Source organism: Mirounga angustirostris, unplaced genomic scaffold (assembly GCF_029215605.1).
Source record: "Mirounga angustirostris isolate CCGP_5_RB_7025 unplaced genomic scaffold, mMirAng1.0.hap1 SCAF_1, whole genome shotgun sequence".
In the NCBI taxonomy this organism is placed as follows: domain Eukaryota; kingdom Metazoa; phylum Chordata; class Mammalia; order Carnivora; family Phocidae; genus Mirounga; species Mirounga angustirostris.
Window position 1 is genome coordinate 110,683,045 of NW_026991709.1, and position 22,950 is coordinate 110,705,994.

General features: G+C 44.1%; 1 protein-coding gene across 1 annotated transcript in view; it reads left to right on the forward strand.

The window, feature by feature from the left end:
- Window positions 1-22,696, forward strand: part of MINDY4B (MINDY family member 4B) — a 36,361-nt gene extending 13,665 nt beyond the window's left edge. The window contains exons 6-12 of the mRNA XM_045902134.2: window positions 334-499; window positions 1,063-1,128; window positions 5,861-5,931; window positions 7,524-7,596; window positions 8,206-8,367; window positions 19,299-19,479; window positions 22,074-22,696. Coding sequence (XP_045758090.1) covers window positions 334-499; window positions 1,063-1,128; window positions 5,861-5,931; window positions 7,524-7,596; window positions 8,206-8,367; window positions 19,299-19,479; window positions 22,074-22,216 — 862 coding nt within the window. The 3' untranslated portion in view covers window positions 22,217-22,696. The remainder of the gene's footprint in view (window positions 1-333; window positions 500-1,062; window positions 1,129-5,860; window positions 5,932-7,523; window positions 7,597-8,205; window positions 8,368-19,298; window positions 19,480-22,073) is intronic.
- Window positions 22,697-22,950: the final 254 nt, after the last annotated feature.

A 22,950-nucleotide genomic window follows, 5' to 3' on the forward strand; every position in this document is an offset into this window, starting at 1 on the left:
AAATATCACTGGGAGATAGCACTGCAAGGATTGTTTGGGGTCACACTTGCAAAGGGCCTGTTATTGGGTTAAAAATTTGGATTAGTCTCTGCTGGAGTTCAGGAGAGGGGACATTGGTGGGGACTCAAGAGGGGCGATGACTTACAGGGGGGCACTGGTGAGAAATAATCTGTGAGGATACCAGTTCCCATGACATTCTCATGGGCTAGGCTGAGGAAGGAACCAAACAGACCCGCCTGGTGTGCAGAAGGGGACTTCAAGGTGGAGGCGCCTCGCGTTCAGCTCGGTGACTGTTCACACCACTGTCTTCCTACCCAACGTCCTGTGTTGTAGTTTATGTGCAATAAGCAAACGGGAGCAGGAGCAGGGCCTGGCTGCGGCACTGGCTGGCATCCTGTGGGCGGCAGGCGCAACTGAGAAGGCCACTGTCTGTCTCATCGCTGAGGACACTTACATCACCTCAACTCCTGACTACTCGGGAGATGATTTCACTGAGCGGGTGAGTGCACCCCTACCCGTCCTGCCAGATAAAGGGCCAATGAAGCCTAAGAGGGCACGAGACTCAACACGGAAATGAAGGTGAGGCCCCATCGACGCTCCTAGAGGTGTCCGATGTGGCCAAAGGCGTCTTCCAAAGAGGTAGGGACAAAGGGTTGTAAGTGATCCAGGCAGCCTAAGGGGAGAATCCTGCTATGAATTTTTCCTTCCAGAATTCACCATGATCAAGAATATCCCATACCTGAAATCATTACAGACTGCATTTCCATATCCACTGTCTTAAACATTGCTGAGTTCTACCTGTTAGGAAAAAAATATGTTTATGTTCTTATGGCTCAAAATATCATATTGGCTTAAAACTAAGGAATGGAAAAGTGAGGCCAGGCCATCCACTCTCACTACGTATGATTTACATGGCCTTGTGTAAGACAGTATGTCAGGTTTTAGCAGTGTGATCTTGCAATGAAACAAAAAGCTCCCTTGAGGAAATAACAGTGAGTTGACATCTTATAGATGTAGCTTTCATCTTCCTTTCCATTTTTATCTTCTATTCCTGATTTATAGCTCCAGCTGTTTGAACTTTTAGAGAAAGAAGCCACTGAGAGATTCATCTATGATCATTTACAATGTGTAAGTGTTTAAGTGTGGAGATAATTCCTTTATGTTGAACTGATCTTACAGGAATCTTCTTTCTTTTACAAAGTGTATTTCTAATGATGCTTATTAAGAAAACCAGGTCATTTTGAAAGCTAAGAAAGGGCCGGATGAGAGAAAGAGAAGCCCGCCTCTCCCTCCCCACAACCTAAAAAGAGCCAGCTCACACACAGGCCACTCACAATTACCTCTTTGTCCCTGGCTAATCAAACCCAGAGAATAATACTATAGAGGGCATATGCCAAGATTTCTTTTGTGGGGAGAGAATATGTCAAAGCAGTCTTGCCTCATCTAATGGATAAAACACAAAAACGCTCCACCACGAAGGCCCTAGTCTAAATTGCCAAAATGACCGTTCACACTGACTCCGAGGAAATGACTTCTGGTCTGAAAAAGGTGGCCCCGTTTCACCTGCTCTACCAGCACCTTCCACACAGTGTCCTTCTGACAATGGTTCTTCCCCACCTCCCAGGACGGGACAGTGTGGTGGAAAATCTAAGGTGCTCTTTTAAGATTCCTTTGCAGGGAAAGGAATGCTGATTTTCTAAAGAATCGGAACCCTAAGGGGTAAAAGAGGACAATTAGCAGGGTTACCATGAAGCCATACAACTATGGATTATACAGAAGGGGGAAATGTGTTCCAGGAAACTCATTGTTCCATTCCTTCCGAAGGTTATAGAGGCAGAAAACTCAGGCAGGAGTTCTCAGCCACACGTTGGCCATACGATCTTGATTAAACTGGTTACCCCAGGCCTACCTCCCCCACCATCTCACAGGTCTCTGTGGCAGGCAGAAGAAAGTACCCCCCTCAACCCCACACAGAGATATCCGTACCCTACCCCCCGGAACCTGTGAATTTTATTCTTCATAGAAAAGGGGAATTAAGGCTGCTAATCAGCTGACTTTATTTTCTCATTTTTAAAAAAAATTTGTGTTATTTAAGTTTAGGTGACATACCATGTTATATTAGCTTCAAGTGCACAACATAGTGATTCAACAATTCTGTACATGACACAATGCTTTAAAAAAGGGTGAGTACTCTGGACTACCCAGGTGGGCCCAATGTAACCACAAGGGTCCTGAAATGTGGAAGAAGACGACAGAAGAGGAAGTCAGAGGGTGTGGTGGGAGAAAAGTGTCACCTGCTACCGTTGGCTTTGAAGATGGAAGTGGCGGTGGGGGGCGGTGGGCAGGGACACCAGAAGCTGTAAAAGGCAGGGAAACAGATTCTCCCCCAGAGCCTCTAGCAGGCCTGCTGACATCTCAATTTTGGCTCAGTTAGACCCATTTTGGACTTCTGACCTCTAGAACTGTAAGCTAATAAATTTGTATTATATTTTGTTTTGTTAAGTGTTTTTTAATTCCAGCATAGTTAACATACAGTGTTATAGGAGTTTCAAAATTTGTATTATTTAAGCTACTAAATTTATGGTTATTTGTGACAGCCTAAATATAAATTAACTAAGAAAACCTGTATGATAGATTTTAAATACCTGGCATGAAGTACTAAGTTAGAAGCCTGCTTAGGGGACTCTTTGTTGTGGGCAGGAGAGGCTTAACAGGGTGACACAGATAGAGAGGACCCCGTAAGAAACGCGCCTTCCAGCAAAGAGAGGCAAACCCTTTCCTCTTTGTCTTCCATCTGCTCAACTCAGCCCTGGGGCAGTCTGATTCACTAGGAAGGATCCCCCCCATCTGCAAGGGCTTCCTCAGTGTAGCCAGAGTTGAGAATCAGAGGATCAGAGCTGCAACTATACACATTAAAGCCTGAGAGTCAAGCTGGGATCAGCAATACAGGCCCAAAGCAGAGGCAGACCATGGGGCGTGGGCAAGCATGGCACGGGGACAGGAGGGGTACCGGGGTCAGACAGACCCATGCTGACTGTCACCACAGCCACTCTGGGGCAGCGCCCGCACCACGTCTGACGCTCCTCTCAAGGGCACCCCTGACCAGGGACTGCCCATTGCGATGAACCCCCATCCCAGACCTTTACCAAAGCCCATTCAAGATGCACCAGTCCTATGTCCCATTCCTGAGTCCCATCTTGAGACAGAAATCTCAAGATCAAGGTCTGATGGCTACATGTGGATAGCAAGACCTATTGTAATGGGCTGAATTTCATCCCCCAAGAAGGTATGTGCAAGTCATAACCCCCAGTGCCTGTGGAGGTGATCTTATTTGGAAAGGAGGTCTTTGCAAATGTAATCGAGTTAAGAAGAAGGCATGCTGGATTAGGGTCGGCTCTACTCCAGTGACTGGTATCTTTAGAATAAGGCAGAAAGAAGAGGGCAGTTTGGGCACAGACACAGACACGCAGGGAGAACGCCACGTGAGAATGCAGGCAGAGATTGGAGTGATGCAGCCCACAAGCCACTGTACCCCAGGGCTTGCCAGAAGCCACCAGAAGCTACAAGATGCGAGGAAGGATCCTTCCCTGTGGCCTTCAGCGAGAGTGTGGCCATGCTCTGACACCTTGATTTCAAACATCTAGGCTCCGTAACTGTGCCAGAATACATTCCTATTGTTTTAAGCCATTCAGATTTCTGGCAATTTGTCCTAGGAAACAAATACACCCATCATATATGATCTGCAGCAGGAGCCCACACCATGCTGTATTTTTAAGAATTGGACTCAGCCTCTGTCAAAAACAATCAGGAGATTCCACATAAAAACCTGGATTTTTGGGGCACCTGGGTGACTCAGATGGTTAAGCATCTGCCTTCAGCTAGGGTCATGGTCCCAGGGTCCTGGGATCGAGTCCCGCATCGGGCTCCCTACTCAGCGGGAAGCCTGCTTCTCCCACTCCCACTCCCCCTGCTTGTGTTCCCTCTTTCACTGTGTCTCTCTCTGTCAAATAAATAAATAAAATCTTAAAAAAAAAATGGATTTTTTTAGCTTTCCCCTGAATCAGAAAATCTGGCTGCACTAGCCCTATCTTCTGGCATGTCCTCAAATTAGCTGACAAGGGGGCCTTGACTCCCCTTGGAAAAGTTGTGAGAGGCTGGATGATGCCACCTACCTGGTAAAAGGACTTTGCAGATGTGATTAAGTGAAAGATCTTGAAATAGGGAGATTATCCTGAATTTTCTTGGTGGGCCCAATTAATAAGAGGAGGCTTCTTATTTAAGGGAAAGTGGATGTCAGGAGAAAGAAAGAGGTGTGATGAGGGAAGCAGAGGGAGAAGAGGGGTCACCATGTATGACCACAATTTGGGATCATGAGCCAAGGATAAGGACAGCTTCTAGAAGTTGGAAAAGGGGGCACCTAGGTGGCTCATTTGGTTAAGTGGCTGCCTTCAGCTCAGGTCGTGATCCCAGGGTCCTGGGATCGAGCCCCACATCGGGCTCCCTGCTCAGTGGCAAGTCTGCTTCTCCCTCTCCCTCTCCTTCTGCCCCTCCTCTTTACTCATGTTCTCTCTCTCTCTCTCTCAAAAAAATAAAAGCTGAAAAAGGAAGTGAACAGCATGGCCCATAAAGCCTGCAGAAGAAACACAGGCTTGACAGCAGTTTGAATCAAACTCAAGAAGTGACACCCACATTGGACTTCAAACCTCCCAAACCATAAGACAATGGATTTGTGTTGTTTTACGCCACCAAGTCTGTGGTCATTTGTCACGGCAGTAATAGGAAGCAATAGGAAACTAATACGCCAGCATCCCCAGTTTGCCTCAGGGTCCACCTACACCCCCCTCCCCGACCTCCGCCGCCCGTTTCTCTCACACACTGCAGGACACCCATTTGGGTTCCTGTCTGGCTCCCACACACTGGAATTTGTTCTGCCTGAGGGTCCTGCCTCTGCCAGGTCACAGCGCAGCAAGGGGACAAATTAATCCATAAAAGGGAAAGCACCTGCATTTTAGCAGAAGCCTTCCTGATACAGTGCCTTTAAAGGAGAGGCTTTAACCCTGGGAACCTTGAAAGCCAGCCAAGGAGCACTTTTCAGCAGGCAGAGAATTGACATAAAGCTAAGGCCTACTACCTGAATGTTGCTTGGGCAATTTGGATTTGATCCTGGAGATCACAGGGCACCTTTGGAAACTCGTGAGCAGAAAAAATAACCTGGGCAAGAGAAGAGACAGGGGAGAAGTGCCTTAAAAAGGGACGGATACTAATTTTGCTGTGATTCTAGCACGTTCCAAGCACTCAGGCATTTACTGTGCATGATGTCATTTAACTTTTGCAACAGACCTGCAGTTTATCTGCAATTGCAGATGAGGAGATTGAAACTCAAGCAAGTCAGTAACTGCGAGTAAGAGTACAACTGGTTTTGAACCTAGATCTGTATAACTCCAAAGCTATTTCCACAGAGCATCTCTGCTCCCCTGGGGCAATAAGGAGGGAGGGATGCCCCAACCGAGGAGAGGCTGGGAAGGAGGCCAGCCAAGAGCACACAGAGGGCCTGGGCTAGGATGGACGCCGGAAAAATGGAGGTGAAAATTACACTACATCTTGGCCATGATTCAAAGACAGCCATGTGATAGAAATGGAGGAAAGAAAAAGGGGTCAAAAGGCAAGAGAAGGACAGCGCCACGGGCCGACCTGAAACAAGGAAGGATGCATTTGAGAGTGAAGATGACTCTGGGAAACTGTCCTATCAGCAGCTTTTCTAGGTTCTTGGGCTATAAATCCTTGAATTAATGCCTAGAGATATACATAGCTGCATTGCTTTTAGCCAAACATGCTTTTTTATTTTTGTCCCCCCAAACAGTTCAAAGGGGAAGGAAGCCACGGTGTCATCTTGTTTCTTTACAGCCTCATCTTCTCCAGAACATTTGAAAGGTAAATTCAACAAATATTTGCACGGGCATTTCCTATAGCTCTGTGATCACATAAGCGATGTATTCTTGGGTTGGAAAATATTTTCATGGCCTACTGGGAACAGGAGTACAGTTTTTTTTCTAGTGGATGCTCTTCTGTTGATTCATCCTTTTCTGTAGTCGGTTTGGCCATATTAATGGGTGAGTGGATGTCATCAGGAAGGTTTGAATCTGCTTTTCTAGGACAGTGATGGCTTCCTTCTCCTGGTGGTTATAAATATTGACAGATAACACCAAAGCTTCTTCATGTAATTTTCATAATAAAAAACATTTTATTATTTATGTGCACAATAAGATATATCCACAGGTATTTATTTTGTTTCTATGATATGCAAAGCCCTGTTCTTGGCACCGTGGGAAATACAAATAAAAGAAGAGATGGCCTGACCTGCAGGGTCCAGTCTGGGAAAGACAGGAGTTATACACAGAGATACCAGGCATGGTGCAGGTGGTAATTCATGTACCAAATGAGGCATAAAGACAAGGAGTCTTAGGGGATTCCAGAGGAGGAAGGGTCCCAGCAGACAGACTAGTAGAGGAAGGCTTCTTAGAAGAACTTCTGGGCTCTGAAAGGAAGGTAACCTCTTGAGAGTCAGAGAGAGAGAGAGAGCCTCTAGGAAGGAAGAGTTACAAGCCCGGAAGCAGTGTTCCTAACACTTGTCTTTTGCAGAACGTCACCACATTTTTGTGGTCTGTGTTATTATTTGCTTAACAGTTTTCTTTAAATCAACACATATTTACATATTAACTTCTTCCTAAACATCCATATCCTTTTAATCATGTATTTGTTGTACTAAAGAGAAATGCATTAAGCACATCACTGTAATTTTTTTTTTAAATCATGCCACACTTTGGGCAACGCTGCCCTGAATTATATCTGATGCCACCAAGGCACTCACTGTGCTTGACCCAAGTTTTTGGTCCCTATTCACAGAAGGGCATGACCTCCAGTCCTGTGAATAGGTTCCTTCAAGAGCACATTACAGCTCACACACCAGTACTCAGCCCCTCTCCCTGTGTGAGAGCTGGAGCCCCATTCCACTTTGACTTCACATGGTCCAGGGTAGGACCATGAGCCCTGCTCCCTGTTGAAACAGTAGAGGTTGCCCTTCTGCAGTCAGGAAATGGGCTTCACCCCCAAACTGGTATTTTCCACTTGAACAGTCTGTTCAACTCAGTCTTGGGCCAGCACTCTCTGGAGTGGTCATGTGTCACTCCCCTAAGCCAAGCATCCCTTGTCACTTGGAACAAATAGTTTCTCCACTGTGCCCAGCACCCACACAGAGCATACATGGAGTCTGTCACTTCAGCCTTCTCCCTTATCAGCAGCTTCCCCCAAATGCATCCCTAGCTTTTCCCATCACCTCTGCAGCCTCCATCCCAGAGACTTTTCCGGTGAGAGACAAAAAGGTGCAAGGCACACAGGAGGGACAGTGACTGGGCGAACCCACTCAACTGCTGCTCTGTGTTGGGAGGCAGAGGAAGGATAGGCTGCAGGTTCCTGGTGCAGTCATTGTCTCTGACTGAAGGCTGATGGCATCTCGCATTCTGCAGGCTTCAGAAGGACCTAGATGCCTCCACAGCTCATCTGTTACAACCAAGTGCTGGGGGCTTCCTGTGCAGGCAGGTAGGTTGGGAGACTTTGCCTTTCTATTGCAGAATCTGAATTAGGCTTTTGTTTTGTTTTGTTTTTCAATTAAGCATATTCTCTCTTGAAGTGAAGAGTGATCGAGTTATCTTTGAAAGACTAAGAAGATGCTCCCCTGAGTTTGTTATCAGAGTCTACCTTCCAACTTCCACCACGGTCTTCCCAGTTTACCTCTGAGAGCCCCACATCCCTGCAATTCTACAGACCCATTAGAAAATACCTTGACAAGACCCACCAGGAATCCCTAGTAATGGAAAGAAAAGTACTATAACAACAGCTGAGCGTACTGCTTCTAAAATCACAACTACAGAAAGCAGAGTTTAAAAGAAATGGAAAGAGAAGAATGGCAGTAAGATCTGAGTGGGGCACGTGAGGATCTATGGGGTTTGGCTCAAGAAACAAAGTCACTCAAGTTTTGTGTTAACCATAACAAATGTTGATGACCTGTTTTTCCCGAATTAGATATTATGTCATTTCATTCTTTTAAGTAAAACTGGTAATTTTTCAGCGATTATTAAAAGAAAAAAAAATTAAGTCCTTCTGTCATTGCTACCTAACATGTAAATATTTGTAAACTATATCATCTAGGCCGTTTTGAACATGATTCTAACCGGAAGAGCAAGTCCAAATGTCTTTAATGGCTATCAGAAGGGAAAGTCGCAAGAAATATTACATGGAGTCCTGACCCGCAGTGACGTCGGGTATTTGCAGTGGTATAAGGATGCCTCAGAGGATGACAGGCTTTCGCAGGTAAGTGTGTTCTGATTCGCAACCACACAACCAGAGTGTCAGTGTTTTGATATATTTTTTTTCACTCTCTATATTAAGACAATGAAAAATCTGAGCTAACTTTTTCCTTTACTATATTCCTGCACACCTCCCATCCACCACATACACATACACAAACAGAGAGACTCTCAGAGTCTCAATGTAAATATCTAAGTCTACTGTACTTGCTTCATCTTTTATTGTATACATTTTTATGTATATAGAGTACAGGTAATATAAGTAAGAGGCAAATAACTTTTTTGAAAAACAATACTTGAAATATACAGATGAAAGGAAAGCATCCTTTATCCCCATCCAGCTACAGGCCTCCTTCTCAGAAATCAATTCTGTCAGCAGCCCATGGGTATCTTCCCAATCCTTTGTTTATGCAAATGAATGCATATTTTCAATCTATTGCTTAAAGCTTAAAAAAAAATCACTGGGGAAAAAAAGCCTCCTGCCCCCCACCCCCCCCACCCCATGAAACTCCTCTCAAAATGATTTCCAGCTCAGGGGATTTACAACCTCTGACAACCTTCAGAAAGTAGAATGTGCCGTTGAAAAACATAACCAGAGAATTAAGTAAGATATGACTCTGCAGAAATAAACAGGAGAGAGGGTGAGAAAGCAAATACACCCACCCCAAACCACAAATCAAAGATGCTTCTGTGATATTTTCACAAAGATCTCCATCCTAAAACCCAGGCAAGGCAAGGTGGGTTCTGTGAAAAAGCCAGGCTTCTCTGGAGTGGCCATGAAATTAGCTGGGATGTAATTCAGTAGGATGCTGACAACCCCCCGGCCCTGTCCCGGCCCCAGCCTCTCCCAACCACCAGCAGTAAATGAGGGCCTTGCTGCTCAGTGCCCTGTCCTGTCCTTCACTCTCCCAGTTCAGCTCAAAATCCCTTTCGTGGGCACAAGACTTCAGGCTTTAGAAGATCCTTTTATATCCAGAGCTTCACTCGTCTTCCCTCCTGCTCTTGGCTCCAGCCACAATGCCTTATTCATGAAATCCGCAACTTGTTATACCTACAAATCATGTATCTGAGGGCACCAGAGAAGTAGAGTTTGACCGTAGCAGAATTAAGTACATTTTGCATACAAGCCTGTTTAAAGTTTGCTTATTATTCCTTGAGTTTGAAATCTAGGCCCATCATAGAAAAATGAGAAGTGGCAGAGAAGCTAAAAGTAAAAGAAATGAACCCATTCCCATCACCCAGGGGTCAATCCTTTCAGCAATGCGTCCTTCTCTTTTTCTTTCTTATATAAATATGTCCTATGCTACTCTTTGGAAACCCAATTTTTATCACTTAACACATATCTGTATGTGTCAATGAAGATATGTCCTTCATCATATTTAGGATGCAAAGAGTTCCACTGCATGAACATGAAAGACCGTACTTTGAATATACCCTGGACAGAGAAGGGACTTGTTATTGTTATAAAATTCCAAATCCCTTGGTTCTAAACTGGGAACTCATCTTAGAATTTGATAGATCTACAATAAAGAGGAAAACGAAGCCACCCAAAGAAAGGAACTATAGATTTCAGTTTACATATTTTTCTCTTTTTTTTTTCAACCACACACTTTCACCTGATGGCCAAGACTTAGTTTGGAGAAAAATGGCAGGATACACCGGGAGGATACACCAGGGGCAAGTTTCAAGGAGTGAGGACGCAAAAGCCACAATCGTAATTTGACTGCTTTGTCTATGATTACAAAGCTCTTTCACACGATTTCACTCTATTCTCATTATAAACTACAAAGATTTAAAACAGCTTTGTCGTCGCTCCATACCTGCAGCACGCTCTACTATTATGTGATTAATATTTTTCTTTAAATCAACTCATTTTAAAAATTTGCATGTAACCATTTCTGCAGCAGTAATACAAGCCACGGACTTGACATGCTCGCTATTTTTTTTCCCTAATACATATTCAAAGAAGTAAATAAACAGGTTTTGTTTTAAAGCTTACCCTGGGCCACTGGCATTCCTGCCTCGTGCCACCAAACGGCACTTCTGTGCCACACTTTGGAAACCTGGAATAAAAGTGAGGGGGATTCTGTAACACGCAGGAAGCCGCCCTCACCTGAAAAACCAGGAGACTTGGTTGGAGGCTTTGCCCGGCCCCTCACAGGGGTGTGACTTGGGCTGGTCACCTACTCTCTCTACACCGGTTTCCTCATCTCAAACTAGTGTCCTCACACCTGCTCTGCAACCACGGGACTGATGCGAAGAGCAAACAAGATTATGAATGCCAAAGCCTGCTGGGAAGCCAGAGTGACCTGTACACATGTAAGTTTAGAATGGATGATAAAGGCCATGCTCATTGATCGTCTCCTAATTGTGAGGCTCTGTGTCCAGGTACAAAGATGAGTCACACATGGGCCAGTACATACACACACGCTGAGTGTTCAGGGAAGGAGACAGACGATAAATGCTGGAGAACCGTGCTCTCAGCGCTGGCTGCACACTGAAATCACCTGGAGGGTTTGGTTTTTTAATTGACTTTATTTTTTAGAGCAGTTTTTTTCCTCCACAAAATTAAGCGGAAGGTACAGAGATTTCCCATATATGCCCTGCCCCCACACATGCATAGCCTCCCCCATTATCAACATCTCCCACCAGAATGGCACATTTGTTACAATTGATGAGCCTACATTGACACATCATGATTATCCAAAGTCCATAGCTGACCTTACCATCTTGGTGTTGTACATTGCCTGGATTTGGACAAATGTATAATGACGTGTGTCCACCATTATAACGTGATACAGAGCAGTTTCACTGCCCTAAAAGTCCTCCATGCTCCAACCCCAAGCAACAACTGATCTTTTTACTGTCTCCATAGTTCTACCTTTTCCAGAATGTCATATGATTGGAATGATACAGTATGTAGCCTTTTCAGGTTGGCTTCTTTCACTTAGTAATATATAAGTTCAAGGCTCTTCCCTGTCTTTTCACAGCTCAGTTGCTCATTTCTTTATAATGCTGAATAATATTCCATTGACTAAGTAATATTCCGTTGATGTACCAAGGTTTAATTGTCCATTCACCTACAAAAAACATTTTGGTTGCTTCCAAGTTTTGGCAATTATGAATGAAGCTGCTCTAAACATCTGTGTGCAGATTTTTATGTGGACATAGGTTTTAAACATTTTTAGATAGGTAGCAGGGAGCATGATTGCTGGATATATGGTAAGAGTGTTTAGTTTTGTAAGAAACTGCCCAAATGTCTTCCAAAGTGGCTGTACATTCTTGCATTCCCACCAGCAGTGAGTCAGAGTTCCTATTACCGCACATCCTCACCAGCATTTGATGTTGTCAGCATTCTGGATTTTAGCCATTCTCATAGGTGTATTGTGGTATCTCATTGCTGTTTTCATTTCCTCGATCATATGTGATGTGGAACATCTTTGCATATGCTCATTTGCCATCTGTATATTTTGTTTAGTGAGTCGTTGGCCCGCTTTGAGAGCTTTTAAAACTACCAATGCCCAGGTCATCCCCCAGAACGCCGTCAGCTTCATGTGTGGAAGATCTGTGTGGGCACACAGGGCCCCAACACTCAGAAGGCCCTGCCCTTAGTCTAATGCTCTACTGTCACCATCTTAAAATTCTTACTAATTTTTGAGTAAGTGTCCCCGCGTTTTTATTTTGCACTGGGCTGCAATTTCATAGCCAGTCCTAGCCAATGACTCTATTCTATTTGGTCTAGAGAGCATCTGAGCATTAGAATTTTAAAGCCCACAAGTGATTCTCATGGGCAGCCAGGTTTAGAAACCTCGACATTTTAGACTGGATAATGTCTTTGTGGTGAGAGCTGTCCTGTGCATTGTGGGATGTTTGGCAGCATCCCTGGCCTCTGTCCGCTAGATGCCTATAGTTCTGCCCTTCGATGTGACAACCAAAAATGTCTCCAGACCTAGCCAAATATTCTCTGGGGGGACAAAATTGCCTTGGTTGAACTAATGCTTTAAAGGAAGGGCAGAGGGGTGCCTTGGTGGCTCAGTCGTTGAGCATCTGCCTTCAGCTCAGGTCATGATCCAGGGTCCTGGGATCAAGCCCCGCATCGGGCTCCCTGCTCTGCGGGAAGCCTGCTTCTCCCTCTCCCACTCCCCCTGCTCGTGCTCTCTCTCTCTCTCGCTGTGTCTCTCTCTGCCAAATAAATAAATAAAATCTTAAAAAAAATAAAGGAAGGGCAGAAACTCATTAGACCTAACTGATTAAATCCATGTGTGTAGAATTGGAAAACTAGCTATTGCAACAAACATTACAAGAAAGAATATCGTCTTTCAAGCCGTATCAGAAAGGTTGACAGCTTTCTGCTCCTGTAAACATCTGCAAGGCTTTAGGGAAAAGTCTCAGACCTTATCTTAAATTAAAATTAAGTAGGTGTTTGCTACATAGCTACTAAGTGGCTCTGAGAAAAGGGCCGATGTTAAAAGAAAATGCCACAAAAAGGGAGAGAGGGACTGAGAGAAGGAGAGCCGCGTGCCTCAAAGAGTCAAGAATTCCCAGAGATCCAGCGCTACCATTTCCTCTGGAACACATTTCTTTCTACACAAGTCAGCTCAGACCAATAGAGCTGCTAAATCATGCTTTAAAGAAAATTACCTGCAGTGCCTAAAATATCCTCTGGTAATAAAGTGGATGTTTGTCAGGACCTTTAAAGCAAGCCAAAAGGCCAAGGCATGAGGTAACAAATAAGAGCTTTCCTACTGAGAAAGTGACTAATGGGGCAAAATGGACCAGACAACAGGACCACCATGCAAATGCTTGCTCATAAATTGGAAATGGGGCAAAGCATGGAAACTGCCCAAGTTAGCTTTAAAATCTACATAGAAGTCACATCTACAATGCTTCTGTCTTTTCGAAAAGGGACTCATGGGACTTTTCATCCTGCCATCTTGGACTCAGTGTTCTCTCTCCAGGGAGACTCCTATGAATCCTGTCCTCAGTGAAAATTGCCTGCAATTGTACACTAATAGCTTGAAACCCCGAGGATGTTTATTATGTTGTCTCTGTCGTGCACTTGGACAAATATATTAAAGAGCAAATACCGGCTGGTTGTTGGTTCTCTTACTTGAACTGCTGAGATCTATGAATATGTTAGACATATAAAGTTTTTTATTGGAAGAGGCTTTTTTATTCTTTCTATATCCACTCATTATTTGGGGACAAAAAGCAATCCATAACTCATCTGTATTACTCAAATAATTATATCTATAATTATGTTCTCTCTATATATAATTTTACATATATTTTTCACCATCCCTGGAGATGGAACTTAAAGGGAGTCTATACGAAGCTTATTTACTCAGTGTAGTGCTAACAGAGCCCACACTATGTGCTAGGCTCTCTCCGAGCCATTCATTCGCACGGATACCTTATTTCATTTCATCCCCACTTCCACTCAAAGGGAGAAGTGTTAGTTTCAGTCCAGTGTCTGTTGTGTGGCCATTAATTTTAGACCCAAGAAAATCCAGACTGAGCAAGGTGTAGGCACTTGCCCTCGGCCACCAGCGAGGCATCAGAGACTGTGTTAGGACACCAGATCCACCTGCATCAGAGCCCAGGTTCTGCCCACTGGGCCACACTGTCTGCCATTACCATCTTTTCTTGTCTTCTGATAAGGTGATCAACACAAAATGCCAGTTCTTAGAATTATACGCTATCATAAGTGCTTTTATAATCTATCCTACCTATATATTTACATATAGATGTAGATTTGTATCCTGTCATCTGTAATATCTGTTATAGGTACACTGATGTTAGACTCTAACATACATTTATTTATTTTTTTTTAAAGATTTTTTTTTAAGGTTTTATTTATTTGACAGAGAGAAAGACAGCCAGAGAGGGAACACAAGCAAGGGGAGTGGGAGAGGGAGAAGCAGGCTTCCCGCGGAGAAGGGAGCCTGATGCGGGGCTCGATCCCAGGACCCTGGGATCATGACCTGAGCCGAAGGCAGCCGCTTAACGACTGAGCCACCCAGGCGCCCCAAAGATTTTATTTATCTGAGAGAGAGAGCATGAGAGAGAGAGAGAGAGCAAGCACGAGTGGGGGGTGGGAGGGATCATGACCTGAGCCGAAGGCAAACGCTTAACTGACTCAGCCACCCAGGCACCCTTCTAACATTTATTTATTTTTAAAGATTTATTTATTTTTATTTGAGAGAGAGAGAGCACTTGTGTGAGCAGGCAGAGGGGCAGAGGGAGAGAAAGAATCCTCCATCAGATTCCCCACCGAGCAGAGAGCCCGAAGCAGGGCTGGATCCCAGGACCCTGAGATCATGACTTGGGCCGGTATCAAGAGTTGGACACTCAAGCGACTGAGCCACCCAGGCGCCCTAGACTCTAACATTTAGGTGGTGGCAATACCATGGCTAGGTTTTAGAAGGCATGACTCAATAAGCTAGAACTTTGTACATTGACTTCCAGGTTAAAGCAGTCATAAGTTTGAGTTGATCGTGAACAACACGTACTTGGGGCACACCCTCTGAAAAGGATCTGCCCCCCTTCACCTGCTGGTTTGGCAGACCGTGTCTGTCTAGTACATGGCCAAAGGACAAGCTCAGTGGCACTGAGAGACATGCTAACGGAAGACACACGTGACCACAGTGTATCCAGAAGCCTCATAGTTCACAGTATTTTATCATAGAACTGAAGTACCTTGCAGAACATATGTCTGCTCAGAAGGACCTAGATGTGGTTCCAGAACAGTGCTCTCTATATCACTGGATTGAAGACCCCCACGGCCAAACCCCTTCCTTTCTGCTCTGAGCAGGGTTACTCCTCCACACAGGACTCCTGAACGTGCCAACTGGGTACTTAGGTGCTGTGCGGGTACATAGGGGCTCCTGCCTAGGGTGAGAAGATTATGTGTATCCACTGATAATAAAAATCTAATATAAGAAAGGTTTTGGAGTTCAAAAGAAAACCAACGTACTAACAGATTCTGCTGTCCAGGTGAAAACCATCCTGTAATGCTGTATCTGTCTTCCTAAAGTAAATCTCTTCTTACTCTGGGATAAAATTGCAGAGACTGCAAAAATACACGTCTTCCAGTCCCAATGTCACAGCCCAGTGGGTGAGATTTAAAAAAGAAAAAAAAATGGAGTTCTCATTAGATGCCATGGCAAGCCCCCCAGAGCCCACCAGACTGACAGTTCCTGTGGAACACAGCCAGCTACCCACAAGCTTAGGCACTATTTTGAAGCCTGCCCTCCCTTTTCTCTTTGAAGGTACAGGTTTGAGTGTGAGGTTCCGATACCCAAGTGAGAACATAAAGCAGTTTGAGTCTAACACCATCTGGAAAGCCTTAGGAGGTTTGCATTATCTTCGCACCTGCCACCGAGCAGAAAAATCAACTCTGATTTTTAGAAGGGGCTGAAGCCATTTAGGTCTTGCTGGAATTACTCCCCTGGTAGCCCCCACAGAGCACACCACCATCCCAGCCGTACCCTCTTCCCTCTTTAAATTCCCTTTAAAGAGACTCGTAGGAAGAAATCCAACCATAAAAGTACCATGTGAAGCTCCACCCACGGCGCTCTCCCCACCAAGTTGCTGAGGTCGCACCCCGCAAACATGACAACATACCTGCGAACTCGCCGAGGGAAGTTACATCAATTCTGTGTTGCAGGTGCAGAGAGCCAGACCCTTCACAGTTATGCACGCGAATCGTCACCAGAAATCAGGGAAGAAAGCACAAATCTCCAACACCTTTCTCCCATTCCCATTACCAAACTGGGCCCTTGGGACTTGCAATATCAAGCTCATTATGCAAAGGCACATTCTAAGCACCATTGTTCTAGATGGCAAAAAAAAAAAAAAAAAAAAAAGAGTTACATGGACTCAATCCTTGCCCTGTAGTGTTTAGAATTTATCCATCCTTCCTCCTGTCCTTATAGTTTTACACTGGCTTAAATGATACATGTTATGAAAGGCTTGATTGCTGCATGTAACACTGGGCTTATTACACAATGAGTGAACTTAAGGAGAAAGGTATTTTATTTATAGCACTACTGTATCACAAGTTAATTTCCTTTTTTACCATGGCAACACGAGGCAACATGCACAAATTCTGCATTGGGGGAATCTCACCAATAAAACATATTTAGAATGTGGCTTTTGGGGGTGGAGGTTAGCTGATACACTGTCTACCCAAAAGCAATACAAATTTTTATCTGAAAGTTCCAAACACATGATGTGGTGTGCTAAGAAAAAAAGGGGATATAATATTTGGCTGCATTCGGTTGGGAGGTGCTTCGTTTTGTTTTCGCAGGCCCCACTTGAAACCAGGTGTGTTCTCAGCTGCGATCTTAAGGCTTGCCGCTTAGAGTTAATAGCCAAAGTGCCTTGACAGTCATGCATGACATTTTCCTTTCCCCTAGAATCTCTGAAGGCAAGTGAGGCTCTGCCTGCTCAGTGTGCAGTCTCTGTATAGAAGAGATTGTCGTATTTATAACTACTTTATCTTCCTCCTACTCTTAATAAAATCTTGAGTAGCTTTGGGTTCAGAAGAGAAAACTGTTGTGTTGTTGCGGAAAGTAACAACAGTGTGGTGTCAGCACCTCGCAGAGAGTTACCTGAGTGCCAGTTGAATTTTGCCTCTGTTACAAAAACTCTGTGAAACAATATCATACATGTCTATATTCTATTACATCCACCCAGACGTAATTTACAGGAACTTCCATTGGTTGAAAATCGGCCCAAATTCAATTCTTTTGAATTTCAAAATAAGTGACATTTTATTCCAAAACAGCCCTCAATTTCCTAGTTTATCCAAGTTTTCCAACCTTAAAAATTCCATGTCCCGAAGATCGTATTTTGATTACATCTAATCTTAGTATACAAGGTGCCATGGCAAGAAGGCCTAAGAGAGAAAGTGCTTATTTTGTAACTAATGAATGGTTACAATGTTATTTGGAACTTGTGGGTGGATTCTTGGAACGTAAACACATTTGTTGGCTTCCATTGCACATCCTCTGTGTTTTATTTCTGACGTAGCCAGTGGGCGACTCGCCCGTTTGATATGTGAGATGCTCATATTTATACTCAGCCCAGAGGGGCTAATTCTAGTGTGAGTAGATAAGCAATTCCTGCACCCACTATGAGCATGTCCAAATTGAGGTGCTAGGCTTGCACCCCCTTTTTAAACTATTAACTAAAACAGAGTTTGTGTCTTTCAAACACAGTAATAAAATTTTTCTATGGTAGCCGAAAGTGAAAATCTTAAAGACAAAAGCATTTCTGATTCACCCACTCACCCACAACTGAAGAATTTAAACTAAAGCAAAACGAAGAGATTTGAATAGAACTATTGAGAAATCCAAATGTCAAGTTATTAGCCTTTAATACTTGGGTTTATGAGACGTGATAATTTTTCAAAGCTGGATTTTCCATAAAACAGAATCTGTTCCTGAACACACAGGACAACTCTAAGGACTGATGGAGAAAAGAACCAGAACTGGATCCTTCCGTTATGGGAAGACACGCCAAGGCTGAGGGTCCAGTAGCTCTCCCTGGCATCACATGAAAATGATGGTTTGTTTTTTTTTTTTTTCTATGTAGTTCATGCTTATTTCTCTACATAGAAAAAATTAGTTTTTAACATTAATACGTTTTGATGGAAATCTTTAAAAAATATGTGCTTTCCTGTCTCTTTAAACAAAATGGTAGATATCATAAATGGAAACGCACTGTAATATCATGATGCCGGAAGGGGCCTCTCAGAGTGGTACTTTTGTCAGTCTAATTCACTAGTCATGAGAAGTCAAGCTGAAATGATAGTTGCGGGGAAAAGCTAGATAAACTAGTTAAAAGAGCAAACTTAATATTATTATTGTAATGCTAAACTAGTATGCTCCGCTCTCAGTACATCTTCACATCTGATGTGCGTGTTAACAGGCAGATAGATATGTGTGTCTATGTATGAATGTTTGTATGTATGTCTGTGTTTTCCCCTCATTTCCCAGGAGCTCTTCCCTCCATTCAAAATATTCTATATTTCTTTTTTTTTTTTTAAGATTTTATTTATTTATTTGAGACAGAGAGAATGAGAGACAGAGAGCATGAGAGGGAGGAGGGTCAGAGGGAGAAGTAGACTCCCCGCCGAGCAGGGAGCCCGATGCGGGACTCGATCCCACAACCCCAAGATCATGACCTGAGCCGAAATCAAGAATCACACACCCAACCAACTGAGCCACCCAGGCACCCCTATACCTCTCTATTTTTATTTTTATTTTTTATTTTTTTTAAAGATTTTATTTATTGGAGAGAGAGAGAGTGAGAGAGAGTACATGAGAGGGGAGAGGGTCAGAGGGAGAAGCAGACTCCCCACCGAGTGGGGAGCCCGATGCGGGACTCGATCCCAGGACTCCAGGATCATGACCTGAGCCGAAGGCAATCGCTTAACCGACTGAGCCACCTAGGCGCCCCAAATATTCTATATTTCTATATTCTAAATATTCTCTTTTTCCTATATTCTAAATGGTTAGTGTTTCCAGAAGTCTGACCACCTGCCGAATGAAATATTGTCCTACCTTGGGCATAGGAGTAAATACACCAGTCAATGACGAAGACAAATGGAAGTTCTTTTATTCCAGCACTACACTTATGTTTCAGTTTGTTTATTCTCTAAACTTCCACGCCAAACTGAGGTGGCTCCACATCCTCCATGAGGCCATCCCCACACCGCAGCATCCCCACTACACCACAGCCTGCGTACATGTAAACTCGCTCATGACGAAGCCTTCGCTTCAGATCTCACTGCGCGCAGAGCGCCCTGTGCACCTACAAGTGTGAGAAGAAGCCTCCGAGCTGCGTTTTGATCGCGATGATGTATCAGCATCCACCGGGATGTGGCCAAATCTATATACTCATCTGCATCCACCTCTCCCCTTCCAGGTGGGCAGCATGCTGAAGACCCCCAAATTACCTATTTGGCTGTGCAACATCAGTGGAAAACCCAGCGTCCTTTTTAGCACAAACAGGCAGCTCTCATCAGACTGGAAAGCGGAGCGTCGCTTTGCTCTGTATCTGTACAGTGGCCGCCCCCCCCAGAACACGCCTGTGCATCTCACAGTAGGTGAGCATTTCAAACCCCAAGTGCCGAGCGCTTTCGTGCGCTCAGAAAGATGCGGCTGCGGATGTTTCACTGCTGTGTGGGTATTCCCACTCGCTTTGCAGGGAAATGCTTAGGCTTGAGTTCTGAAATGAAACCCATGCACGAGTCCCAGGGGCCTAAACCCAAGCACGGCAACCCGGGCATTCTACAGCTGCTTTAAATAAGAGCAGCGGGCTTAGAAGTAGCACAGAGGAACAAACAACCTCTAGGTAAGAGAAACAACAAAAGGGGGAGAATCACATCTCCAAAAAAGCCCTCTCCGGGATCTTTTACCTGTGAACATCAGGCACTTAATGCCTGAGGGAAGAACTGGGAAGAATGGAGGGATTGGGGCAGGGGGCTGCCATTTGGTCAATTCTATCCTACAACCGATCAGGTGATCATCCAGCGACATTAGTCAGCACACTGAGAGTGCATTTCGGTGCAGATATTTGAGGTCCTCCTAAGTGCCAGGCGCTGTGCTAGACACTAGGAAAGCCACGACAACGAAGGCATAGTCCATAGTTCAGCAAAACTGAAGAGGGTCCGGTCTAATGGGAGGGGCAGACGACCACACAGGTCATTTTACTTCCATTACACCCATATTCGTTTAAACTCATAAGGAAAAAAGAGTAAACTTTAAATGTCTTTAAACTTTTAGTGTCTTGAAACACTGGCCTTTTGGACAAGGGAATAAACACAATGAGACTGGGAGTCTGTATTGGGTACCTTGGTTCTACTGGTGGAGGCTTGACGGCTTGATGTTTGACCTGGCATTTAGCATCATGGGCCTGGTGTTAAACAAATTTTCATTATAATGACTAAATCTGGAAAAGTCTTAGTGACTTTTTTTCTGTGCAGCTCCTAATTCTTCTTTAATTATGAAAGATATATATTAGGCCATTTAATTGAGGAAGACATTGACAATATGTTCCTTAAAATATCATTCCTACTTTACTCTCTTCTTTGAGGAAAGCATCATTTTTTAAAAGATTTTATTTATTTATTTATTTATTTGAGAGAGAGAGACAGAGAGACAGAAGGCTCCCGTGCACATGTCCGAGCATGCGGGGAGGGGCAGAGGGAGAGAGAGAATCCCAAGCAGACTCTGAGCTTAGCACAGAGCCAGACATGGGGCTTGATCCCAGGACCCTGAGATCATGACCTGAGCCAAAACCAAGACTCGGACGCTTAACCAATGGAGCTACCCAGGCACCCCAGAAAACATCATTTGTGTGTGTGTGTGTGTGTGTGTGGTTTTTTAATTTATTTTTAATTTTTTACTTTTTTACTTTTTTATTGTTATGTTAATCACCATACATTACATCTTTATTTTTTGATGTAGTGTTCCATGATTCATTGTTTGTGCATAACACTCAGTGCTCCATGCAGAACGTGCCCTCTTTAATACCCATCACCAGGCTAACCCATCCCCCCACCCCCCTCCCCTCTAGAACCCTCAGTTTGTTTCTCAGAGTCCACAGTCTCTCATGGTTCGTCTCCCCATCTTATTTCCCCCCCCTTCATTCTTCCCCTCCTGCTATCTTCTTCTTTTTTTTTTTCTTAACATATAATGTATTATTTGTTTCAGAGGTACAGGTCTGTGATTCATCAGTCTTACACAATTCACAGCACTCACCATAGCACATACCCTCCCCAATGTCCATCACCCCGCCACCTCATCCCCCAACCCCCACCACTCCAGCAACCTTCAGTTTGTTTTCTGAGATTTTTGTATTAACTCACATGTACTTCAAGCATGCTCTTCTGGGCACTGTATTGGAAGCTGTACATATAATCCCATTAAGTTCTCACAGCAGTTATAGGAGGTAGATACTATGATATCTATTTCCACATAGAAGAAACTGAGGTAGCCAATAAATAGTTACTAACTGAACAAATGAGGCTGAGAGATGTTAAGTACCTTCTCAAATGTCATATGAGACAAAGCTGGCTCTTGAACCCAGTTCTTGACTACCTCACTAAGCTACTTTGCCCTTCACCCAAAAATGTAAATGTACTCTTAGAATCACTGAGAAGTGATGAGCTCCCCTTCTCCTGGTTTTCCTGACAGCATTCTGTGGCCTACACCTGGCTCTATGTGTCCTATCATGGTGCTGGGATGCATATCACGACTTATCACTATTCATATTCCAAAATACATAACAACCCATGTTACCACAGACTTGTTTTGTATGGGGCATTTCTACATACCTTCTACTGGAATCCCCTTCTGCTTAACCAGTTCTAGGAACACAGCTTGCTGAGCCCAGCTCCTGCCCACCCATTGTGTGTTTTCCTTCCTTCCTGGCTTCCTCTGGAATGGTGTAGAGAGGCTAGGGCCTAAATGCTGGCTGTTCAGGGTGCCTGGGTGGCTCAGTCGGTTAGGTGTCTGCCTTCTGCTCAGGTCCTGATACCAGGGTCCTGGGATTGAGCCCCAGGTCAGGCTCCCTGCTCAGCGGGGAGCCTGTTTCTCCCCTCTCCCTCTGCCCACCCCCCTGCTCTCTCTCTCACTATCTCTCTCTCAAATAAATAAATAAAATCTTTAAAAAAAATGCTGGCTGTTCCTCACTCAGATACTCACTCCCATCACTGGGAAAGGAACCAACATGAAGATGAACATGTACCAAGAAGACGGTTTTCTCCAGTAGAGATGGCAATCAGGACCAAGTGGAGAGAAGCCACCATCAACTGGAATGGAACCGTTCCCTTTCTCTAAAGAGAAAGCCAGGATGTGCAATGACTTACGAAGTGTCAGAGCTCCTGGGGCACAGAGCCTCATATGGGGGGGACCACTTTACTTCTACATTCCTCATTCACGAACCCCACTGAAAAACCCCATTAGCCATTCTTTCTTTTTCTTTTTCCCTTTCTTTCTTTCTTTCTTTCTTTCTTTCTTTCTTTCTTTCTTTCTCTTTCTTTCTTTTGTTCTTTCTTTCGTTCGTTTGTTCTTTCTTTCTTCTTTTCTTTCTTTCTCTTTCTTTCTTTCTTTCTTTCTTTCTTTCTTTCTCTTTCTTTCTTTTGTTCTTTCTTTCGTTCGTTTGTTCGTTTTTTCTTTCTTTCTTTCTTTCTTTCTTCCTTCCTTCCTTCCTTCCTTCCTTCCTTCCTTCCTTCCTTCCTTCCTTCCTTCCTTCCTTCCTTCCTTCCTTCCTTCCTTCCTTCCTTCCTTCCTTTCTTTCTTTCTTTCTTTCTTTCTTTCTTTCTTTCTTTCTTTCTTTCTTTCTTTCTTTCTTTCTTTCTTTCTTTCTTTCTTTGTCTCTGTGAAGCACTCTGCAGTTGCTCTCTGTGCTATAAAAGAAACATAGGCCCTTCCAGCAGGGGCTGCAAGGTGATCCTCTATCCTTGCACAGACTGGTTCCTTCATTTTATTCAATAGAGCAAATGAAGTGTCCCTGTATTCTATTTTCGAATTAGTCTTTTCTTGGTGTGATTCTCCCTGAGGATTATGGACAC